The sequence below is a fragment of the Petaurus breviceps genome, unplaced genomic scaffold (genome assembly GCF_028583685.1).
Source record: "Petaurus breviceps papuanus isolate PSGF00001 unplaced genomic scaffold, PetGlider_PUasm1.0 90925, whole genome shotgun sequence".
NCBI classification, from domain to species: domain Eukaryota; kingdom Metazoa; phylum Chordata; class Mammalia; order Diprotodontia; family Petauridae; genus Petaurus; species Petaurus breviceps.
In genome coordinates, this window is record NW_027187380.1 from 16,129,709 (window position 1) to 16,150,653 (window position 20,945).

At 40.7% G+C, this 20,945-nt stretch overlaps 2 protein-coding genes across 6 annotated transcripts in view; both read left to right on the forward strand.

Moving 5' to 3' along the window:
• Positions 1–20,945, forward strand: part of SLC39A11 (solute carrier family 39 member 11) — a 564,681-nt gene that overhangs the window by 42,869 nt on the left and 500,867 nt on the right. The window lies entirely within an intron of this gene.
• Positions 17,076–20,892, forward strand: LOC138152265 (large ribosomal subunit protein eL43-like). The gene has a single exon (XM_069075996.1). It carries the CDS (start codon positions 19,991–19,993, stop codon positions 20,267–20,269), a length of 279 nt encoding a protein of 92 aa, XP_068932097.1. The 5' UTR covers positions 17,076–19,990; the 3' UTR covers positions 20,270–20,892.

Genomic DNA, 20,945 nt, shown 5'->3' on the forward strand with positions numbered 1-20,945 from the left:
ATGTAGTTGGCCAATTTCATCTTTTATTTTTAGATTCTGTTTCAAAAGGTGATGTTTTCTGAATTTGTTCCCCAATTCTGGAGGTATATCCAGTTTGTAGTGTACAGCTTCACAGTGACTGTGTCACATAATACCATATCCATTGAGTTGTAAAATCAATCACAAGCAACTCTCCTGAGGACTGCTGCTATGAATAACTTTAAGCATCTAATCTCATAGTATAGTGAACTCTATGTAGCACAACATTTACAACAATATAACATAACAACTTATGACTAAAGTGGCCGCATAATCTTAAACATCCAGGTCATAGTAAATTACCCTCAGTCACAGTAAGTGACCCTCAGTCACAGTAAGTCACAATCTCCTCAGTCAATACAGATTGTCCAAGTAAAATCTTCTTTCATCTTAACTCAAGGCTGGCTTTCAATCATCCTTAAGCCAATCGTCCTTAAGGGGTAGCAGAAAGTACAGACACCATCCACCCCTAGGTTACAGTAAGTCACAGTCTCATCGGTCAGTACAGAGTATCCAAGTAAAGTCCTCTTTCATCTTAACTCAGGGCTGACTTCCAAATCCCATGGCTCTTCTTCTGGGGGCTGACTGTTCCCCGCTCTTGCCTGGATTCACATGTAGGCAGCTCTCCTGACTCTTGCCTGGATTCACACAAAGGCAGCTCTCCACTCCTGTTCCATATCACAACTCACAGGGACAGCTCCACTCCAAGCTCTTCACAGCTTCTGTTTCTAGGAAAACAAGCTTAACAGGGCTACAACAGTATTTACAGACATTACCAGCACTGTCTTCTGAATTAAATTTCTGTCTGACAAAGTAACACAAATCAACAGCCAAGGCTTCTGTCTGAGAAATGAAACACAAATCAATAGTAAAGTCCTCTTTCAGGACTTCTGTAACAACACTAAAGTCCTCTTTCAGGACTTTTGTCTAAGAACAACAGAAAGGTGCTTCTGTCTGACAGAACAACAGACAAGGCTTTTGTCTGACACAACAACAGACAGAATGCCAACATCACAGACATTCTCTTTCAGTTCTCAGAAAGCAACACAGATCAACAGAGCACCTAAATCACAAGCATTCTCCCTCTCAGTTCTGCTTGCTCCCAGCTCAGCTCTTTTTCTCTTTTTCTTTTTTTCTCTGCTCTGCTTCTTCCTTTTCCACCCTTCCTGTTCTGCTCTTAGGCAAGCTGTTCTTGCTGTGGGCTCCATGTGATTATGTTAGGCCCATTAAGGGCAGGGAAGATCTTCAGATTCCCTTAGGCCTAATAAGGGCAGGGAAAATCTTCAAATTCCCTTAGATCTATTAAGGGCAACACAATATGTATAGTGTTTCTAGCAAAGACTCTTGATACAATCAAAGGCTAGGCTCAAAGGCACTTGATTAGCTGAAACAAACAGCAAAGTACTACTTGGCTTTACAATGCATATGTAAAGTTTTTGTTTCTGGCTTGTCTCTGTCTTGGCAGGCTAATGTACATTGGGAGTTTGTAGTGTGTGATAGCTCCACTGAGGCCTATAGAGAAGATGAAGATGTACAAACCAGAAAAACAAACACTATTAGACAAGTACCTGAGAATTTATGTAGTATTTAAGTGAGAAGAGGCTAGAAGTAGTGAATAGAGAGCTTGCCTCATTGTTAGAAAGAGCAGAGTTTTAAGTCCCATTTCTGACACATTCTGACTGTCTGATCCTAGACAAGTCACTTAACTTCTACTCAGTGCCCTAGGCAGTTCTCTGAAATGGTGAGCTTCTGAGACGGTGCCGACCTACATTGGTAGAGGGAGTTCCATCATCTGGGAATTCCCCATACCAGTGAGATCACAAGTGCTGTCTCCTCTGTCCCCTGTCTTTAAGAGAAAGGGAGGATTGATAAGGAGGATTTATCTATTAAGGGACTAAGTGGAGACTTATCCTCAGTCATACTGCCACTATATAAAACTGAAACCAAGGGAAACATTTAAATATGAAAAACCAACAGGTGTATGGGGGAACCAGTTTCCAGAGAGACATGGCTGGCCATGTGACTCATTAACATCCCCAAGACTTAGCAAGAGAAGGTCTTGGAAGGGCAAGATCCTTGTTGCTCTGTATCCCCTCTTAAGCGTTTTTTGTTGATCTAGACTTTTGGCAGTAAATATCTTTTTAACCCCTCTAGTGCTTTACCATGAGTAAAGAAAGATTTCATTGCTTTGTAGTGATGAGCCTCTCCGTACTTAAGTAGGCTGTTCCTTGTAAAGCAGACCCAGCTTGTTTCCAGGGAGTGGTATGTGAAGTCTTTTAAGCATGGTAGAAAATGCAGTGAAGAGGTTGCTTGAAGGGTTAATGGACAGCCCATGTGTCCTATTGCTATCTCTGTAATGTCTGGAAATCTAGAGGAAAGACTTCAGTGTGTTAGGTGTCCACCTGTGGTAGCTTCATATGAGACCATGGACAAGCATGGGACAAGATGAGAAGGTCCTGACTGGTTTACAGTCTGTACAGTTGGAAGAAGTTCTCACATTCGTCACCAGAAGTAGCCATAGAACCCTAGGGATATGACATCAAGTAACATATCCAAAAGAGAAGAATTGCAATAGGTAACCTTGCTAAAACAGCTTGAATATAAAGCAACGAAAACAGGATACAATTTTTCTGGCTCTGTCCTGGTGGTTGTGGTTGTGGATTGTAGCCAACAGCTTGGAGGTGATTTTGTATAATCTGTAGCTTTTATTTATTTTGGCTCAGTTATGCAACCATTCATTGGCCTGGTTCATGGAGGATTGGTTATATAAATCTTTTTAGGGAAAGATTGAATGTACCTCCTTGGAGAAATCCAATGCCATCTAGATGACTAGGAAGTTTTGCCCATTTAATAATATTAATAATAATAGCTAGCAATTACATAGTGTTTTGAGGTTTGCAAAGCACTTCACGTGTGTTATCTCATCCATAAGGGGACATAGCATCTCATTTTGCTTTAGTGGGTACCATATATTACCCATTTGTTTCTGAGAAGGAGGCATGTTAATTGAGAGAACAGACTCATAGTGTTTCTTTAGGCTTTTAAGACCCATTTTGATTATGTATAAGTCCTGAGGATGTGCTTATTTTGTATGCCTGGAATATTGGCATGAAGTCTCCAAATCTGCAGTGAGGAACTCTCCCATCTGGGGATATAAGACCTATCTTTCTGATCCTCTTGATAAAGGAAGACACTAATCGAAGGTAAACTTGTTATTTCTATGAAACAATCCAGAAATTTCTCAGAGATTTAATTATGCTAAATTTATCAGGATGTACTTATGCCAAGAAATGTTTCTAATTTAAGGATTTTTTCAGATTTATAAGATGGGATGAAGGGTTTGTGTGTGGGGAGAGATGGGCTGTGGTCCCTTTGATGCCTTATGGAGAAATGGGGCAAGTCAGATGTGGAAGAGATGTGTTAAGTGGGATTATCTTGGCCAGCAAACAAGCATATTATTGGTTGGATTATTTGGCACAGATATGAATATAATAAATGCTGTATCTATGAAGGAGAACTCTTAGTAGGAGAACTTTTTCCCCTCAGATTTCATTTGGTTAGTGCCTTAGTTAGGTAAGTCCTAGAGAGTTCCCCAAGGCCAGGATCAAATAGCTGGTGAGTGCAAGAGACAGGATTGTAACCCTATTCTGGATTTTAGGCCCAGAGCTATCTACTAGCCATGCTACCTACTTGACATAATAGGCTCATAAATGGTACTTGCTGAAGTGAATTGGAGTTTTTTTTTTTTTTTAAGCAATTGGGGTTAAGTAACTTGCTCAAGGTTACACGGCCAGTTATTTCTGGGTGTGGTGCTGAGTATCTGAGCCCGGATTTGATCCAGGTTATCCCGGACACTGGAGCCAGTGCTCTTACTCGCTGAGCCACCTGGCCGCCCCTAAGCAATTGGGGTTAAGTAACTTGCTCAAGGTTACACGGCCAGGTGTTTCTGGGTGGGTGCTAAGTGTCTGAGCCCGGGATTTGATCTCCAGGTCTTCTCAACACTGGAGCTGGTACTCTTACTCGCTGTGCTACCTGGCTGCCCCGTTTTTTTTTTTGTGTGTGTGTGAATTGGAGTTTGAAGGAGGTGGTCTTTAACAGGGTTGGTCAGTGATGCTTGTGCCATATGTGGGCTAGCATGTTGACAACTGTTTGCATGCCCCTAACCAGATACAGACACATATATACATTTATATTCATCTATACTCCATATGTGTTCTCTCATGTATAGGTACATTCATTCTCTATTGACTACTGATTTTAAAATAACAATAACTAAATTGTTCCTGTTTTCACCATCCCCTTTGACCTTCCTTAACCTGTGGTCTTTGGACTTAAAAAAATTGATAACTATTTCAGTATTATTGATTTGCTTTGTAATCCTATATAATTTATGCATTTAAAATGTTATTCTGAGAAGGGATCCATGGGCTTCACCACATTGCCAGAGAGGTCCATGATACACAAAAAACTTAAGAACCCTTGCCTTAAAGTCATATTCACCATGTATCATTAGTTTGTCTTCCTGATTGTTTTTTTTTTGAGTCTAGGTAGGGGAGAGGACCAAAGAATTGATGTTTTAGGATGGTGTTCCCCTTGGTTGAGAGAAATGAATTAATCAGTCAGTTGTTCAGTCAGCAAGCATTTGTTAAGCAATTATGCCAAGATCCCTGGAGCTCTTCCTGGATAGGACCAGAATGATTATTGGTGCCATGTAATCAACTCCTTGTCAGAAGTTGGTAGGGTCTGTTCCCTGATCTGCCAGCATTAGAAACAGCTTGGAGCTAGAGACGAAGGGTTTTTAGGGAGAGCCCTTAACAGCTGGTGGAATTGTCTACTTATTGGCTAGTGCTTAGGAGATAATGATGGATTGGTGGCCAGGTGCCATGTCAGGTTACCTCAGAACTGAGATGCCCCTTTGGGGTTGGTGATCAGCTGCTGGACAGGTGGAGTCACACTTCTGTCCTGGTGGAGATGATGGTTGTTGGCACAAAGAGGGATTCCATGGAAGCTCCCTAAGCCCAAGGGGGGTGAGTCACAAATCTAACTCAGAGGAATAGGAGCAGCAGGGTGACCTGGAGGAGTAGTGTTGGGTGACCTAACTCTAACTGAGCCGCTGAACGTTTGATCAAAATAAAACAGTTCATGTTCTGTATCCTCATAACACTTCTGTGTCACATATGTTATGTATACTTTAGAAAGTTAATAATAATAGTTAGCATTTAAGTAGCACTTTAAGGTTTGCAAAGAACATTACTTGTTATCTTATTTGATCTCACAACTACCCTGTGAGGTAGGTGATATCTGTTTTACAGATAGAGTAACTGAGGCTGCTAGAGGTTAAATGACTTGTCCAAGATCTGAAAGCTAGTAAGTACATGAGGCTAGAATTGAACTCAAGTCTTCCTGACTCCAAGTCTAGCACTGTTACATTGCTGAGCTGGGCTGGTCACATTGAAGATAACTGTGTATGCCACTGGAAACTTGCACTGTCAGTAGAAATTGAGGAGGACCCCCCCCCCCCCCCCAGCACATTAGATTGACCCCAATGGCAAACTTATGGGAGGGCATGGCTAAAAGTTGTCCAGGATGGGCAGATATGGATTGATGGTGATTTGCATTGTGGAGGGAACATTGTGCATGAAGTTATAAATGCCCTGGGGTGACTGTATATTCTAGTATCCCTTTAGTATCTAGTGTAATGTCAGGTGCTTACTTCAGATAAAGCATAAAGAGTTGAGTGACATTCAGCCATTATTGGTGTTCTGTGTTCAGTGACTTCTCCCTTTTTAATTTGGTTTTACAAAGAAGGTGATTTTTTAGATGCCATCTCTATCTACCTTCATTTTTGCTGACTGTGATAAATCATTGTTTAATTGCACCCATCTGTGGGAATACTCCAATCTACCCCTTAGGAGAATTCCCCACAAATTAGTTTATATTTACAGAATGAAAGTCTCCCATAATGAATACTAAAGTAGAAACACAATGGTTTACCTGCTGAGGGCTATACATTTGGATGATTATTTTAAATTACTCCCTTCTGGTGCCTCTAACACTAGAAGGAAATTATTACAGTATCAGATATGAATTCCTTTAGCAAATTTGGTTTGAAGAGCAGGGACACATAATGTGTTTTAGTTCAGTTTTTAGGAGTGACATATTTTAATGGAAAGGGGACTGGTCTGGGAGGCAGGACAGATATGGGATCAAACCCAATCTCAGACTAGCCCCCTAACTGTGGGTTTACCTGAAGACTTTGTCCTGGGGCCTCTTCTCTTTATCTTCTCTCACTTAGTGATCTCATCAATTCCCATGAGTTCAATGATCATTTCTGTCTATTTCTATATGGACTCTGTTAAGCTGTTAATCATATATCATTAACTTCTTAGTGGACAAGAGGCATCTCAAACTCTGCCTGTCTAAAACAGAACTCTGTCTCTCCTACCAAAGCCACCTGTCTTCTGAAATTGTCTATTTCTGTTGAGAATACGGTACCACTGTGCTTCCAGTCACTCTGTTCTCTATTCTTCTTGTCCTCCTTGTCTTCTCTTTCTCATTCATCCCACATATCTGATCAGGTCTTTCTGCTTCCACAGCACCTCTCTCTCTCTCTCTCTCTCTCTCTCTCTCTCTCTCTCTCTCTGTCTCTCTCTTCCCATTCCCTCTACACACCCCCCCACCCCCTCCCACACCCACACAAACACCCATTCAATTTCATCCTATTCATTTAAACTATGACAGTAGCCTCCTAATTGGTCTTCGTGGCTCTAGTTTCTGTCCTCTCCAAACCATCCTTCACAACTGCCAAACTTATTTGCCTAAAGTTTAGGTTTTACCATGTCAAATCCTATCCTTAATAGACTCCTGTGGCTCCTTATTGGCTTTAGGATCACATACAAATTCTTCTGGTTGGCATTTAAAGCCCTTTATAGCTGGTCCCCTCATACTACTTCAGCTTTCATTGACTCTACTGTTCTGCTTAATGGGGCTTTTTTGCTCTTCCTCACATGTAACATTCTACTTCTCTACCTTTCTACTAGCTGTTCACCATGCCTGGAATATACTCCTTCACCCCCACCTCTTAGAATTCATGGTTTCCTTCAAGACAGCTTAAGAGCCAGTTTCTGCTTGTGTCTCCCTCTTCCCCCAATTCTAGAACTTTACACCTCAAAGTTATCTTATATAGGAGGTTATAGGGAGCCACTGGAATTTATTGAATGGTGTGTGTGTGTGCGTGTGCGCGAGAGAGAGAGAGAGAGAGAGAGAGAGAGAGAGAGAGAGAGAGAGAGAGAGAGAGAGAGAGAGAGAGAGAGAGAGAGAGAGAGAGAGAGAGAGAGAGAGAGACAGAGAGAGAGACAGAGAGAGAGAGAGAGAGAGAGAGACAGAGAGACATAGACCTATGTTTTAGGGAAATCAGTTTGACAGTATTGGTCAGGCCTATGCATTAGAAAGTCAGGGTCAGGATTTCTTTAGGTAGAGATGGAGGAGGAGGATGGAGGTTTCTAGGCAGAAGGAACAATATAAACAGAGATATGGGATTGGCAAGAGAGGGACAAAGTAATCCACTTTGGCGGGCACACAGCAGCTCTACTTCCTAGTATGAAATGTAGATAATTCAGAAATATTCACAGAAATATTCAGTTCATACTTGCTCTGCACTTGTCAGCAACTAATTAGTCGCTAGACATGGAGAAAGAAGGCAGGCGAGCCCGGGACCTTGGATGTGTGGGACTCTGGAATCTTAGGATCCTACCTCTTTAATGAGTTTTTGACCCACCCACAGCATCTGTCTATTCATTAATATTCCAGGGAGGTATGTTTTAGCTGTGTGATACCTGCAGATAAAGCCCACTAAGGGCTTTGTTTCTGGTTAGTGGGAAAGAACTCAGAAACTGGTACTCTGGCCAGGTGACCAAGGTGATAGTTACAGATAACAACTGGCCCCAGAACAGGCTAACTGAAACTATGTCTGAGCACTTGTCTTTGAGGTCACATGACTGCACTTGAATCTAGGTCTTCTGATTCTAAGTTCAGTGGTCTTACCATTACACCATGCTGTTTTTCAAAGCATGTATGGAGGAGTAGCAGAACCAGATTCTGGAGCGCCTGGAAGAACAAACTTAAGAGGCTTGAATAATAGATAGGTGAAAGGGAGATATTGTTGGTTTTTGAGTAGGGTAGTGAACCACTGTTCACTTTAGGCCTTAGAACTGCTTTAGGAAGAATGTTTTGTTAGGGGTGTATGTGATGGATTTGAGAGGGGAGAGATTATAAGCAGAGGCACAGAAGGCGGTCATAAAAATCCAGGTTAGAGGTAATGAGGGCCTGGACTAGGGTGATTGATAGTAGTATCACTAGGAAGGAGAGATGGATGTGCGTCACCCTGTAGTGGTAGAATGGATGACATTTAGCAGCAGATTGTATGTGGCAGGCATGGGAAGGGTAAGACTTAAAGATGATTCCATAGTTTACAGCCTGGGGAGATCTTTTAGGTGACCTACAAAGATGGTCAGGTCAGTAGGAGCATAGCAGGTGTTGGGGGCAGGGGTTGGAGAGAATGAGTTTAGTTTTGGACATGTTATTAGAGGAATGGCCAGATGGAGATGTCTCCTAGACAGTTGGAAATGTGTGTAGAGCTCAGTGGAAAGTTCAGGCCTGGGGGCTTAGATTTGTAAGTTACCGGCATAGAGGAGATACTGAGGCTGGGGGTTAGTAAATGCATGTTAGGAACTGAATGAACAAGTGCTAGTTATAGACCAGGAATGGTACTGGGAAGACAAATACAAAAGTGAGTCAGTCCTTATTTTCACAGAGCTGATATTTTAATAGGTAGAACAACACAGCTAGGAAGTAGTTGCCATGGAAGGGGATTTGGCCTGGGGAGTCAGCTACAGGAATGGAGCCATAGGGCAGCCACTATATATATGCCCTTCCTGGAGTTAATGGTTGGATTGATTTGATTCCTTTGTTCAGAGCAGGAGGTAGAAAGGGAGTGGTGGTAGTGAGGTATGCAAGGTCAGTGACAAGATGGCCCAGTGTAGATAGATGGATGGATGGCCTGTGAAGGATGGTATGATTTGGGCCAGCTGGTGAAAATTCGCTCAGTTACTCACCAGTCAAGACAACTGAGCCCCAGGTAAGAGTTCTAAAGCTGAGTATATTGACTCAGTGAATTTAGAGGCAGTGTGAGTAGAGAGGAGAGATGGATGGATGTGAGGGACCTTGCAGATGGGATGTGATAGGCAAACGTAGGGTAAGACTTAAAAATGACTAGAACTCAGGTGACTTTAGCAAGGGGAAGAGTACAGCCAGGGAAGATGAGTAAGGAAGTCCCCTTTACCACATCTACCTGTGTGTTTATGGAGAGGAAGGGGCAGGATCAAAAGCCAATGGATGAGAGCCAAAGCTGTTGTCAGTTGTAGATGGAGAATCAAGAGAGTGCATGTGAAGGAGCCATTCTGGTAACATTTTGGTTACATGGTGAACATTTTGTTAGTAACACTATAATGTAGTTTTGATATTTTATGTTAGTGCCTTAGGGGCTTGTAATTTTGTCAGTGTGGGAGTGCCCTCTTTCAGCCTCAGATCCAAATCCCAGTAAGGTTAAGTACTTTGTCCATGGTGGTCACACTGCTTGCAGGTTTCATAGCAGAATTTAAGCCAAGATCTTCTGGATTCCAATTCTAGCACACTGTCCACAGTGCTCAATATTGCTCATTTTTTACATGAACATATCAATAATTGCAATAATAGGATTCAGTAAACTACCTCCCTGAAAGGATGGCTAAATAGTGAGTCATCCAAGAAAGGCTGAATGGGGTAGAGTGGGTAACCTGAGGCTAGAAGGATGTGATCAGGGGATGGTTGTCATCTCTTCTCATTAATGAGCTGAAAGCAGATGGTGCTTCTGACCAGAAATAGGAACTGAGTAGAGGATCTGCTTGTCTCAGCTCTACAGTTTACTGATCTAAATATGAAGTTTATTGATAGTAGTCATACCACCAAGGATAGGTGCAAACATACCCACATATACATACACTGAAAGGGGACCTTTCCAAGTCTACTGTTACTGCCTTAGTCTCAGTCTTTGTTGTCATCCTGAGAGATGAAACAACATGCATAATTGTCTCAGGAGAGCAACCCTATGCACAACTTTTCAAATGGTTATGGCTGGTATTATTTTATACTCAGGATGAGTCAGGGAGTTAGACCCTTTATAAATATACCAATCTAGGATAGGCAGACCCCAGGTCTTTTGACCACAGTAGTATAAAGAGAAACTTTTGAAAGATTTCAGAAGTCTGATCAATGTAGAGAGCAATCCTAACTTCAGAAGACTGATGAAGCATCCATGCCTCCTGTCTCTTGGCAGTTAGGTGATGAGCTAGGGTACAGAATGAGGCATACATTTTCAGAATTAGGTAATGTGTTGATTTTTTTCCTTGACTATATATGTATTGGATATGAGGGAGAGTGGCTTTTATTTGAAGGGAAAAGGATTGATGGGTGATGATAGTGATGCAGGAAAAAATAAAAGAAAGAAAAGAGCATCAGTTCAACATTTAAGAACAAATACTGAAGAGAGAAGAAAGTTCAGAAGGAGAGACAGACAGTAAGGACAGTTTTATTACTGTTATGTTAAATACAGTTAAAAAACCCACAAACTATATATAGCAAAAGATCATAGTTTTATATTCAATGCTCAGTTTTTTTCTTTGTATAATGAAATGTTCATATTTGTTGTTGTAAAACCCCTTTTATTGAATGTATTCAACTCGGCAAACATTTATTAAGCTCTTACTCTTTGCAAGGAATTTTACTAGTCATGGGGATAAAAGGAAAAAATCAAACATTTTCTGCATTTGGGAAGCTTTTAATTTTAATAGGGATAGAACATATATGAGAGGCAGCTAGATGACTCAGTGGATAGAGTGCTGGGCTTGAAGTCAGAAAGACCTGAGTTCAAATGCGGTCTCAAACACTAGCTAGCTGTGTGACTCTGGGCAAATCATGTACCTCTAGTTTGCTTTAATCCACTGGGGAAGGAATGGCAAACCATTTCAGTATCTTTGCCAAGAAAATCCCATGGATGATAATGGTCCACAGGATCATGAAGAGTTAGACTCAACTAAATGATTGAACACAAGAAGAATAAATTGTGGGGGAAGGGGACGGCACGACATGTCTAAAAGTCAATACAACATATGTACACAGCAATGCAAAGTAATTTCATGAGGGAGATAGGCCTGATACTTGGCTATCAGGGAGGCCTCATGTGGTTTGGAGGGAGCTGTGGATTCTACTAGGTGAGAATGATGAGGGAGTATCCCTAAAGGCCAGGAACTACCTGTACAGAAGCATAAGGGCTAGAGATGGAATGTTTTGTATAGGGAACAGTTTAATTAGACCAGAGAGTGAATGGCAGAGGGAGTCATATAAAGTAAGGCTGGAAGGGTAGGTGGGACTCAGATGGTAGAGAGCCTTAACTCTAATGATTTTTAAAAACCTAGAAGTAATAAGTAACTGTTGACAAATTTTGAGTGTGTGTATGTGTGTGTGGGAGTGTGATCTGTTCCCCTGAGTTTTAGTAATATCAGTTTACCAGATACATGGGGGATGAACTAAGCAGGTAGACTTAGAGAGCTATTAAATTAGTCCTATGTAAATTAGGAGCATTAGGATGTTATTACAATAGTACCGGTGAGAGAGGTTAAAGGAATAAATTAGAGTTTGAGTGAAGAGAATGGGAGAGATGAGATGGATTCTACGGAGAAAGACTTGAGGAGACTTAGGAAGAGGGGAGCATAACCAGGCTGTGAGTCTGCATCACTAGAAGGGTGGTGGTCCACGCTCTCAGCAGAAAGAGGGATGCTTGGAGGAGGAGTTGTTTAATGAGTTATATTTTCTGTATGTTGAGTGAGGCTAACAGGTCTCTTCTGTCCACCAGGCAGATAGATGATGATGTGGGACTAGAAGTCAGGAGAGTGATGAGGGTGTAGGATTTGGGAAATTTCTGCATTGAGATAATACTTGAACCCATGGAGGTTGATGAGATCACCGTGGGAAAGAATGTTCTTCATTCCTGTTAGTCCTTCATTCTCGAAAAGGACCATGACATCAGGAAGGTGATGTCATGACTTGCAAGTGAATTGGCTTTAGGTGAGGGAGGGCTGTGCAAAGCGACCAGCCTCACTCTTTCCTTCAGAGCCATCTGGGTCCAGTGGTAAGATGCAGATCAGGATGACTGGAAATGGCCTGGATGCAGTAGGAGATCTTGACTTTTTAAAGTTAAGGTCTCTCTCAGGTTTCAGTTTGATTCAGTGATTAAGTCTAGGTGGCAGATGAGGCAAAGAATAGCCTCTTTTAACTAGTCAAAAAAACCTAACAAACAGAAAAAAGCACAATTAATCCAGGAGGGGAAGACCCTCAGGGTTTCTGTATAAACAGAAATAATTGCAATTTACTCCCATTCTGAGCCATCAAGAGCCCAAATAATGACCAAGTGAGGCTTGGATTGGGACCTATTATTGGCCAGTCAATGAGAGCCAAGTGATTTGGGTTTAAGGCATAGTTCTTAAAAGGTTTCAGTGATCAAAATTTATATTCCTTTGGGCACAGCACCCACAGGTAAGGATATGATTCCCTATGTGGTCAGAATGAGGGGAGGGAGGGAAAGAAGGAAGGAAGGAGGGAAGGAAAGAAGGAAAGAAGAAGGGAAGGAAAGGAAGAAGTTGCATTGTCCAACTGGAACTGGTCAGTTGGGTCCCCAGTGAGGCAGCTGCTACTATTCCCAGATCATCATTTGTCCTTCATTCTTTTTTTTTTTTTGTCTTTTTGCAAGAGGGAAGGCAGGGTAATTGGGGTTAACTGACTTGCCCAAGGTCACACAGCTAGTAAGTATTAAGTGTCTGAGGTCGCATTTGAACACAGGTCCTCCTGACTCCAGGGCTGTAACTTTGTGCTTGGGTATTGAGCAACGAGTTATAGGTAATGGCGAAGGTGAATAGTGTGAGTGACCCAGAATTGGGGTTTGGTAAAGCATGACTGATGAAAAGACAACAGGGAAAGAGATTCAAGGGTTGATAATAAATTACTAAAATGGTTAACTGTAGGGGCAGGAATGTGAGAGAAGTGAGGCCAGAGTAGGGGTAATGAACTTGCAGAACATGTAGGGGTGGAAGAGCTATAGGTCACAGTGAACCAGAATAGGTTTAGGAGAAATCCTGTTGAGTGAGAGAAGGAAGGATAGGAGGTTATGGAATAAAGGTGAGGAGTTTTATAGATCTGGGTCAAGGATGTAAACAGTTATAGGTGGTGGTCCGGTTAAAGTTATAACTATTTGTGTATTGCTGAAATGAAGAAAGAGATCATCAGAGTTCAGTAGGTTTATGAATGGGGAGTTAACAGTGTTCAAGGGGGCATCACTTGAAGTCACCATGTATGAAGACAGGATTGGTGGAGAGAAAGACTGAACTAGATACTGAACTTTGTGAGAAAAGGAGAATAAGCTGGACATTTGATAGATGACTGTGACAAGGAATTAGATTCAGTGATAAAAATAGATGGAGTGAATCTCACAGGAAGGGAGGTTGTTGGGTCTTAGAAATGACAGTGAGAAGCAATCAGTATGCCTTTTTGTTTTCCTCCAGGCTTATCACAGTGCTTGGCATATACTTAGGTGCTTAATTAATGTTAGTTAACTGATTGACTGACTCCTGGCCCAGTGCTTTAGCAGCCATGAGAGGAGGAATCTTCAGTACTGAAGGGGTTTGTTGGCCAGGGACTCTCTGCCTTCTGGGAGGAGGTAAGTTTTTATTAGCAAAAAAGCAAAAAAGACTATGATGCTGCTGATGCTCTTAATATTTTTTCCTTGAGCTAGGGATTTTGGAATTTGACTATGATATTCCTATGAGTTTTCCTCATAGGATTTCTTTTAAGTGGTGATAGATGGATTTTTTTTTTCTATTTCTGCTTTACCCCCTTGTCTTAATGTTTCAGAACAGTTTTCTTTAATTATTTCTTGTATTATTATATCAAGATTATTTTTTTTGATCGTAGCTTTCAGTTAGTTCAATTATTTTTATATTTTCTCTTCTTGATCTGTTCTCCAAATCTGTTGTTTTTCTTATGTTTCACTTTCTCTTCTGTTTTTTCATTATTCATATTTTGCTTAATCATTTCTTGATCTCTTATAATTTCACAGGCTTCACTTTGCCCAATTCTAATTTCCAAGGTGTCATTTTCTTCCTTAAGATTCTGGATCTTCTTTTCTAGTTGGTTGACTTTCCTTTCATGCCCTTCTTGTTTTTCTTGGATTATTCTTATTTTATTTTTTAGTTTTTCCTCCGTCTCTGTAATTTGATTTTTTAAAGTCTTTTTTTAAGGTCTTCTGTAATTTCTTTTTGGGCAGATGACCATTTGATGTTACTCTTTGGGGGTGTCTTTACTTCAGTTTCCTCCTCTGAAGATGAACTCTAGTCATCTCTATTCCCATAATGGGTTTCTATAGTTGGATTATTTCTCCTTTACCTGTGCATTTTTTTTGTGGTGATAGCTTATTTATTTGTAGTCACCTCTAGCCCTGGGGTATGGGGAATGGTGCCTTTTGCCCCAGATCTTCAGTTCTTCCCTTTAGCCTGAAACCAAAGCCAAACCTCTAACCTCCTGTAAGTACCCACAGCCAGGGGCTTTCTGCCCCACTGCTTCTGTACTCACTGGGCATGTGCTGGTTCTTTCTCACCCCTGCTGGCATTTCGCAGAACAGCTGGGTCTGGAGTTCCTGGTCAGCAATTTAAATATGATGGTGCCACAATTAGAATTATACAAGACCTAGCAACAGAAACAATAAAGGACCGCAGGTCTTGAACACAACATATTGAGGAGCAAAAGAACTGCGGCTCTGGCCAAAAATGTGATATCCTGCAAAGTTAATTATTATCTTGAACGAAAAAGGTGGACATTTGATAAACTCTCAGATTTTCAAGATTTTGTTAAAAAAAACTCCTGAAATTAATTGATGATTTAGCATATAAGAACCAATATAAATATAAGGTACATAACAAAGACTGATTATAAGGGATCCATAGGGACAGACTATTTACTTTTTTTTTTAATTTTTTTTTATTAATTTGTTTGTTTACTTTTAGTTTACAAGATTCAATTCCACAATTCCCGGAGTTTCACATTCTGTCTCCCTTCCTCCCCCCCCCCCCCCCCCCCCCCCCCATGGCGGCATGCATTCAAGTATAGGATCTGTAAATACTTTCACATTATGCATTAGTCAGGTTATAAAGACGGATTGTATCAGATGGAATGAAAAATGGTAAAGAGGACATAAAACCAAACAAGAAAAGGAAAAAGATCAGGTAGTGTGCTTCCATCTGGATACAAACTCAGTTCTTTCTAGTTCTTTCTCTGGATGCACACATTTCTCTCCATCATGAGTCTTTTGGGATTGACTTATATCACTGCATTGCTGAGAAGAGTCCAGTCTATCAGAGTTGGTCATCACACATACGTTGTGTCTGTAATTGTGTACAAATTTCTCCTGGTTCTATTTTTCTCACTCAGCATCAGTTTGTATAAGCCTCTCCAGGTAAATATGAAGTCCATCTGCTCCTCGTTTCTTATAGCACAATAGTATTCCATAACATGCATATACTACAACATGTTCAGCCATTCCCCAATTGATGGGCACCCCCTTAATTCCAATTCTTTGCCACCACAAACAGAGCTGCTATAAACATTTTTGTACATATGGGTCTTCCTCCCACTATTATGATCTCTTTGGGATATAACCCTAGGAGTGTTATTGCTGGGTCAAAGGATATGAAATTATTTATAGCCCTTTGGGCATAATTCCAGATTGCTCTCCAGAAAGGCTGGATCAGTTCACAACTCCATCAGCAAAGCATTAGTGTTCCAGTTTGCCCACATCCTCTCCAGCATTTGTCATTTTCCTGTTTTGTCATCTTAGCCAATCTAACTGGTGAGATGTGGTACCTCAGAGTTGTTTTGATTTACATTTCTCTAATCAATAGTGATTTAGAGCATTTCTTCATGTGCTTATAGATATTTTTAATTTCTTTCTCTGAAAATTGCCTGTTCATATCCTTTGACCATTTATCAATTGGGGAATGACTTGTATTCTTATAAATTTGACTCAATTCTCTGTATATTTTAGAAATGAGTCCTTTGTCAGAGACATAGGTTCTAAAAATTCTTTCCCAATTTCCCACCTCCCTCTTAATCTTGGTTACATTGGCTTTGTTTCTACAGAAGCTTTTCAATTTCATGTAATCATAATTATCCATTTTACATTTCATAATGTTCTCTAATTCTTGTATATAAACTGTTTACTTTTTATGTGTAAAATGTAAAATTTATGGCTAATATTCTTATTAATAATTGCATAGTTCATAAGAAAGATTGGGGAAAACCTGAGCACGATAAAGTAAAAGTAAAACCATTTAGGAACAGCTAAAAGGAGTAATTATTTTATACAGATGAGGTGCAAGAGGAAGAATTAATACATTGGAATTAGACTGGGGAGGAGTGCTGGTAGTTCTGATAACCTCCTTTCATTGGGAATGGGTGTAAGGGAACAATACATATATTATTTAAAAGATTATAGAAGTCTTCTAAATGCAGAAGAAATAAAATGGTAAGGGAATAGGGTAGGGGGAGAGGACAAGGGAGGGATCTTTAGAGGGGAGGGTGAGAGAATAGGTAAACAAGGGTATAGAAGGATGTTTAGTTTTATGGGATTGGGAGGATAGGGGAGAGACCCTTGGAAGGGGGTAGGCAAGTCATAGGAGGGCAAGTTAGTGGGTAAAAGTAAAGTAGAGGAAGCAGGAGGGATAGGAAACAAGAGATATGCATATACATTAAAACAAAGATCAGGAGTAGAATAGGTTTGGGAATGTATATGTCTATATATGTATGTGTATATGTATATGTGTATGTATATATCTATAGCTACGGAGAAACATATCTAAACTTTATTGTAGCCTTTTGGGGGGGGTGGAGGAGGATATGTACATGTTTATAGCTATAGAGAAACATATCTAAACTTTATTGTGGCCATCTGGGAGGGGGTTGGGGGGAGGAAAAAAAGAACAAAGTAAAAAAGTGCACAGCAGAGAATAAAAGAAAACTCATAAGGAAGCAAAGAAAAGATGGACAATTCTCCACATGATGAGTATTATTTATCATATAGGCTTTCTTGAAATGAAAATTTATTGTTACATATTTTGAATCCTCTCTTATGTTTTGCTGTGCACATGACATGCTATTATTTCTATCTAACTTTATATTTAAGTTCCAGTATTTAAATTTATGATATGTTTTTGTTTCTTTTCTCTATTCTCTTTTTGTAGTCTGGCGTTTAAGTCTAAAATAAAATTTTGGAAAAAAAAAGGTGGGGCATTTAGGTGGGACAGTGAATAGAGCACTAGCCCTGGAGTCAGGAGGACCTGAGTTCAAATTCAGCTCCAGACACTTGACATACTAGCTGTGCGACCTCAGGCAAGTCACTTAACCCTGATTGTCTTGCCTTCCCTCCTCCTCCCCTCCAAAAAAGACTGTGACACTCCTTATGGATTGTTTCATTCATTGTTTTGTTTTTACATCCCCAGAGCTTAGTATTCTCAGTATTCAATGCTTGGCATATAGTTGGTACTTAATAAATGCTTAGTAACTTAAGTAATAAAGGCTTACCATATTAAGAGGTCTAGGAAAAATGGGAGTTTGTTAACAATCAAGCGGAACTTGTTAACTATCAAGAGGGAGCAGTGGAACAGGAGGGTGGAGGAGGTGAGAATTGGGGAAGTGAATAGGAATGTGAATATGGGGAATAAAAGGGGATGAGAGGATTTTACCTCCACAGACAATGACTCTGAGTCATGGAGGGGAGCATTGAATTTCCTTGCCATAGAATTTCAAGTGCCATCAGCTGATAGAAGTTTCCAACCTCCAAAATCCTGTGATGGCTGAGCAGAGTCATTGTTGGTGCTCGCTATGGCTCTGCCTCTTAGAAGTTCAGGTTGTAGTTCTGAGACCTTAGTGGTAGAGAAACAATAAGGGACTGATTAGGTCTCTAGGTACTGTTTTTTTTTTTAATTTTTTGGTCTTTATTAATTTGTTTGTTTACTTTTAGTTTACAGGATTCAGTTCCACAATTCCTTGAGTTTCATATTTTCTCCCCCCCCTCCCCCCATGGCAGCATGCAATCAAGTATAGGATCTGCAAATAGTTTTACATTAGACATTAGTCAGGTTATAAAGAAGGATCGTATTGGATGGAATGAACAATGGGAAAGAGGAAACAAAACCAAACAAGAAAAAGACAGAGCAGGTAGTTTGCTTTAATCTGCATTCAAACTCTGTTCTTTCTCTGAATGTAGACATCTCTCTCCATAATAAGTCTTTTGGAGTTGTCTTATAACCTTGATTGCTGAGAAGAGCCCAGTCTATCACAGTTGGTTGTCACACACATGTTGTGTCTGTAATTATGTACAAATTTCTCCTGGTTCTGCTCTTCTCACTCAGCATCAGTTTGTATAAGCCTCTCCAGGTAAATATGAAGTCTGTCTGCTCCTCATTTCTTATAGCACAATAATATTCCATTACATTCATATGCCACAACTTGTTTAGCCATTCCCCAATTGATGGGCATGACTGGGGTTTTTTTCACTCCATTTTTTTCACGTCATCTCAAGATGATGGGAAACAAGGCACACACAGAGATACCCTTGTATGTGTGATGGACATTGACTTCCTGGTATCTTAATTGTCAGAAGCAAAGGCTAGGTTTACCAAGGATAGGGATCTGTGGTGACATAGTCTCCTTCGGAGCAGGTAATCTACTCTACCGGGTGCCTTGAGAAGCTGGAGCCTGAGGTGAATGTAAGATTCTTTTGTAGAATGCCATCTACTTGACTTAGAGATTGACTTAATGCCTGTGTTTTCTCCACTTATTCTTGTCGACTTGAAGGGCTTGAATTCATGTCTGTGGCATAAGGGACAATAGTTTGAGAGGCATTTGTTTGCCACTGTTGTGAGAGGGCTATTGGTGGGAAGTAGGATGGCAGATTAGAGGCAACTCAGCTGAATTCTCTCAACATTCCCTTCCAAATAACTTTAAAATAATACCTCAAATAAAATTTTGGAGTGGCAGAGCCAACAAAAGTTCAGGGGGAGACCTTTTTTCTGGCCTGAGAAAACTTAGGAGATTGACAGGAGAAGTTTGTAACACCAGGGAAGAGGCATGTCCAGGGTCTACCCATGAGGCAGCAGAAACAACAGCTGCAATAGCAGTGGCAGTTTTGGGAGCTGAGCCATGAGGTGGTGAGAGGGTTAGACAACTGATCAGAAAGAGATTACAGGGCACCCTTTGCTGGCACTCCTTGGCAACTCTGTTACCCATACACAGTTCTGGGTTGCAGTTTCAGGGAAGAAGAGAGTGCTGGTTGTCAGTTGCAAGTGAGGAGGGGTCCTGGTCACAGTTCCAAAGCAAAGAGAAGTGATTGAGCTTGTAGCTGCAAGGAGCAAGGGCACATCCAGGGTAAAGGCCAGAGGACAGATCAGAAGATCAGTGACCATGCCTCTCTCAGGATCACACTACCTTGTAAGCACCAAAAACTTGTCTTCTCCCCCAAACAAGTTATGAAACAGCAGCATGAAAAAGCCTGAGGCTTGGAATAGTACATCCACACTCCCAGGTGAGCAGAGGCTAACTTTAACATAAAAGTTCAAAGTCAAGAATTAGGCTGGAAAAATGAGCAAAGCACAAAGAAAGAATATGACCATGGTGGAAAATAATACCAAGATGTAAACTTAGAAGACAACAATGTGAAAATAGCTGCAAAAAAAAAAAAAAGCTTAAGGAAAAATGCTACTTGGACCTAAACCCAACAAGAATTCTTAGAAGAGACAGGAAAGCCTCTCCAAGCTCCAGCCCCAGTGCCACTAACATGGCTAAACGTACCAAGAAGGTTGGAATTGTTGGTAAATATGGAACACGTTATGGTGCATCCCTCAGAAAAATATTGAAGAAAATTGAAATTAGCCAGCACGCCAAGTATACCTGCTCCTTCTGTGGCAAGACCAAAATGAAGAGACGGGCTATGGGTATCTGGCAGTGTGGATCCTGTATGAAAACAGTAGCTGGTGGTACATGGACCTACAATACCACCTCTGCAGTCACAGTCAAATCTGCCATCAGAATACTGAAGGAATTGAAAGATCAGTAAAATTTCATCAAATATCTGTATCCCATAGTCCAACAATAAATGTGTTAATTTATGGAATAAAAAAGAGACAAGAAAAAGCTAAGAGTGATAGAGGAAAAATTGGGAAAAGAAATGAGAGTGAAGCAGGAACATTATGAAGAGAGGATCAATAGCTTGGACACAAAACAGAGGGACTAAAAATACTAATGAAAATATCGCCTTAAAAATAGAACTGAATGGTAACAGAGGCAAAAAAATTCACTGAAGAAAAAAAAAACTCCTTAAAAAGCAGAATTGGTCAAATGGAAGAAGATGTACAAAATTTCACTGAAGAAAAGAATTCCTTAAAAATTAGAATTGGTGGGGTGGCTAGGTGGCGCAGTAAATAGAGCACCAGCCTTGGAGTCAGGAAGACCTGAGTTCAAATCGGCCTCAGACACTTAACCCCCCCAAAATTAGCTGTGTAACCTTGGGCAATTCACTTAACCCCAATTACCCTACTCTCCCCCCTCCAAAAAGCAATAAAAAAAAGAAAGATTTGAGGTGGCTAGGTGGTGCAGTGAATAGAGCACCGGCCTTGGAGTCAGGAGGACCTGAGTTCAAATCCGGCCTCAGACACTTAACACAAAGACTAGCTGTGTGACCTTGGGCAAGTCACTTAACTCCAATTGCCCTCCAAAAAAAGCAAAAAAAAAGT

Excerpts from the sequence above, each read along its gene's own strand:
- LOC138152265 (XM_069075996.1), top strand. The coding sequence starts at position 19,991 with ATGGCTAAACGTACCAAGAAGGTTGGAATTGTTGGTAAATATGGAACA.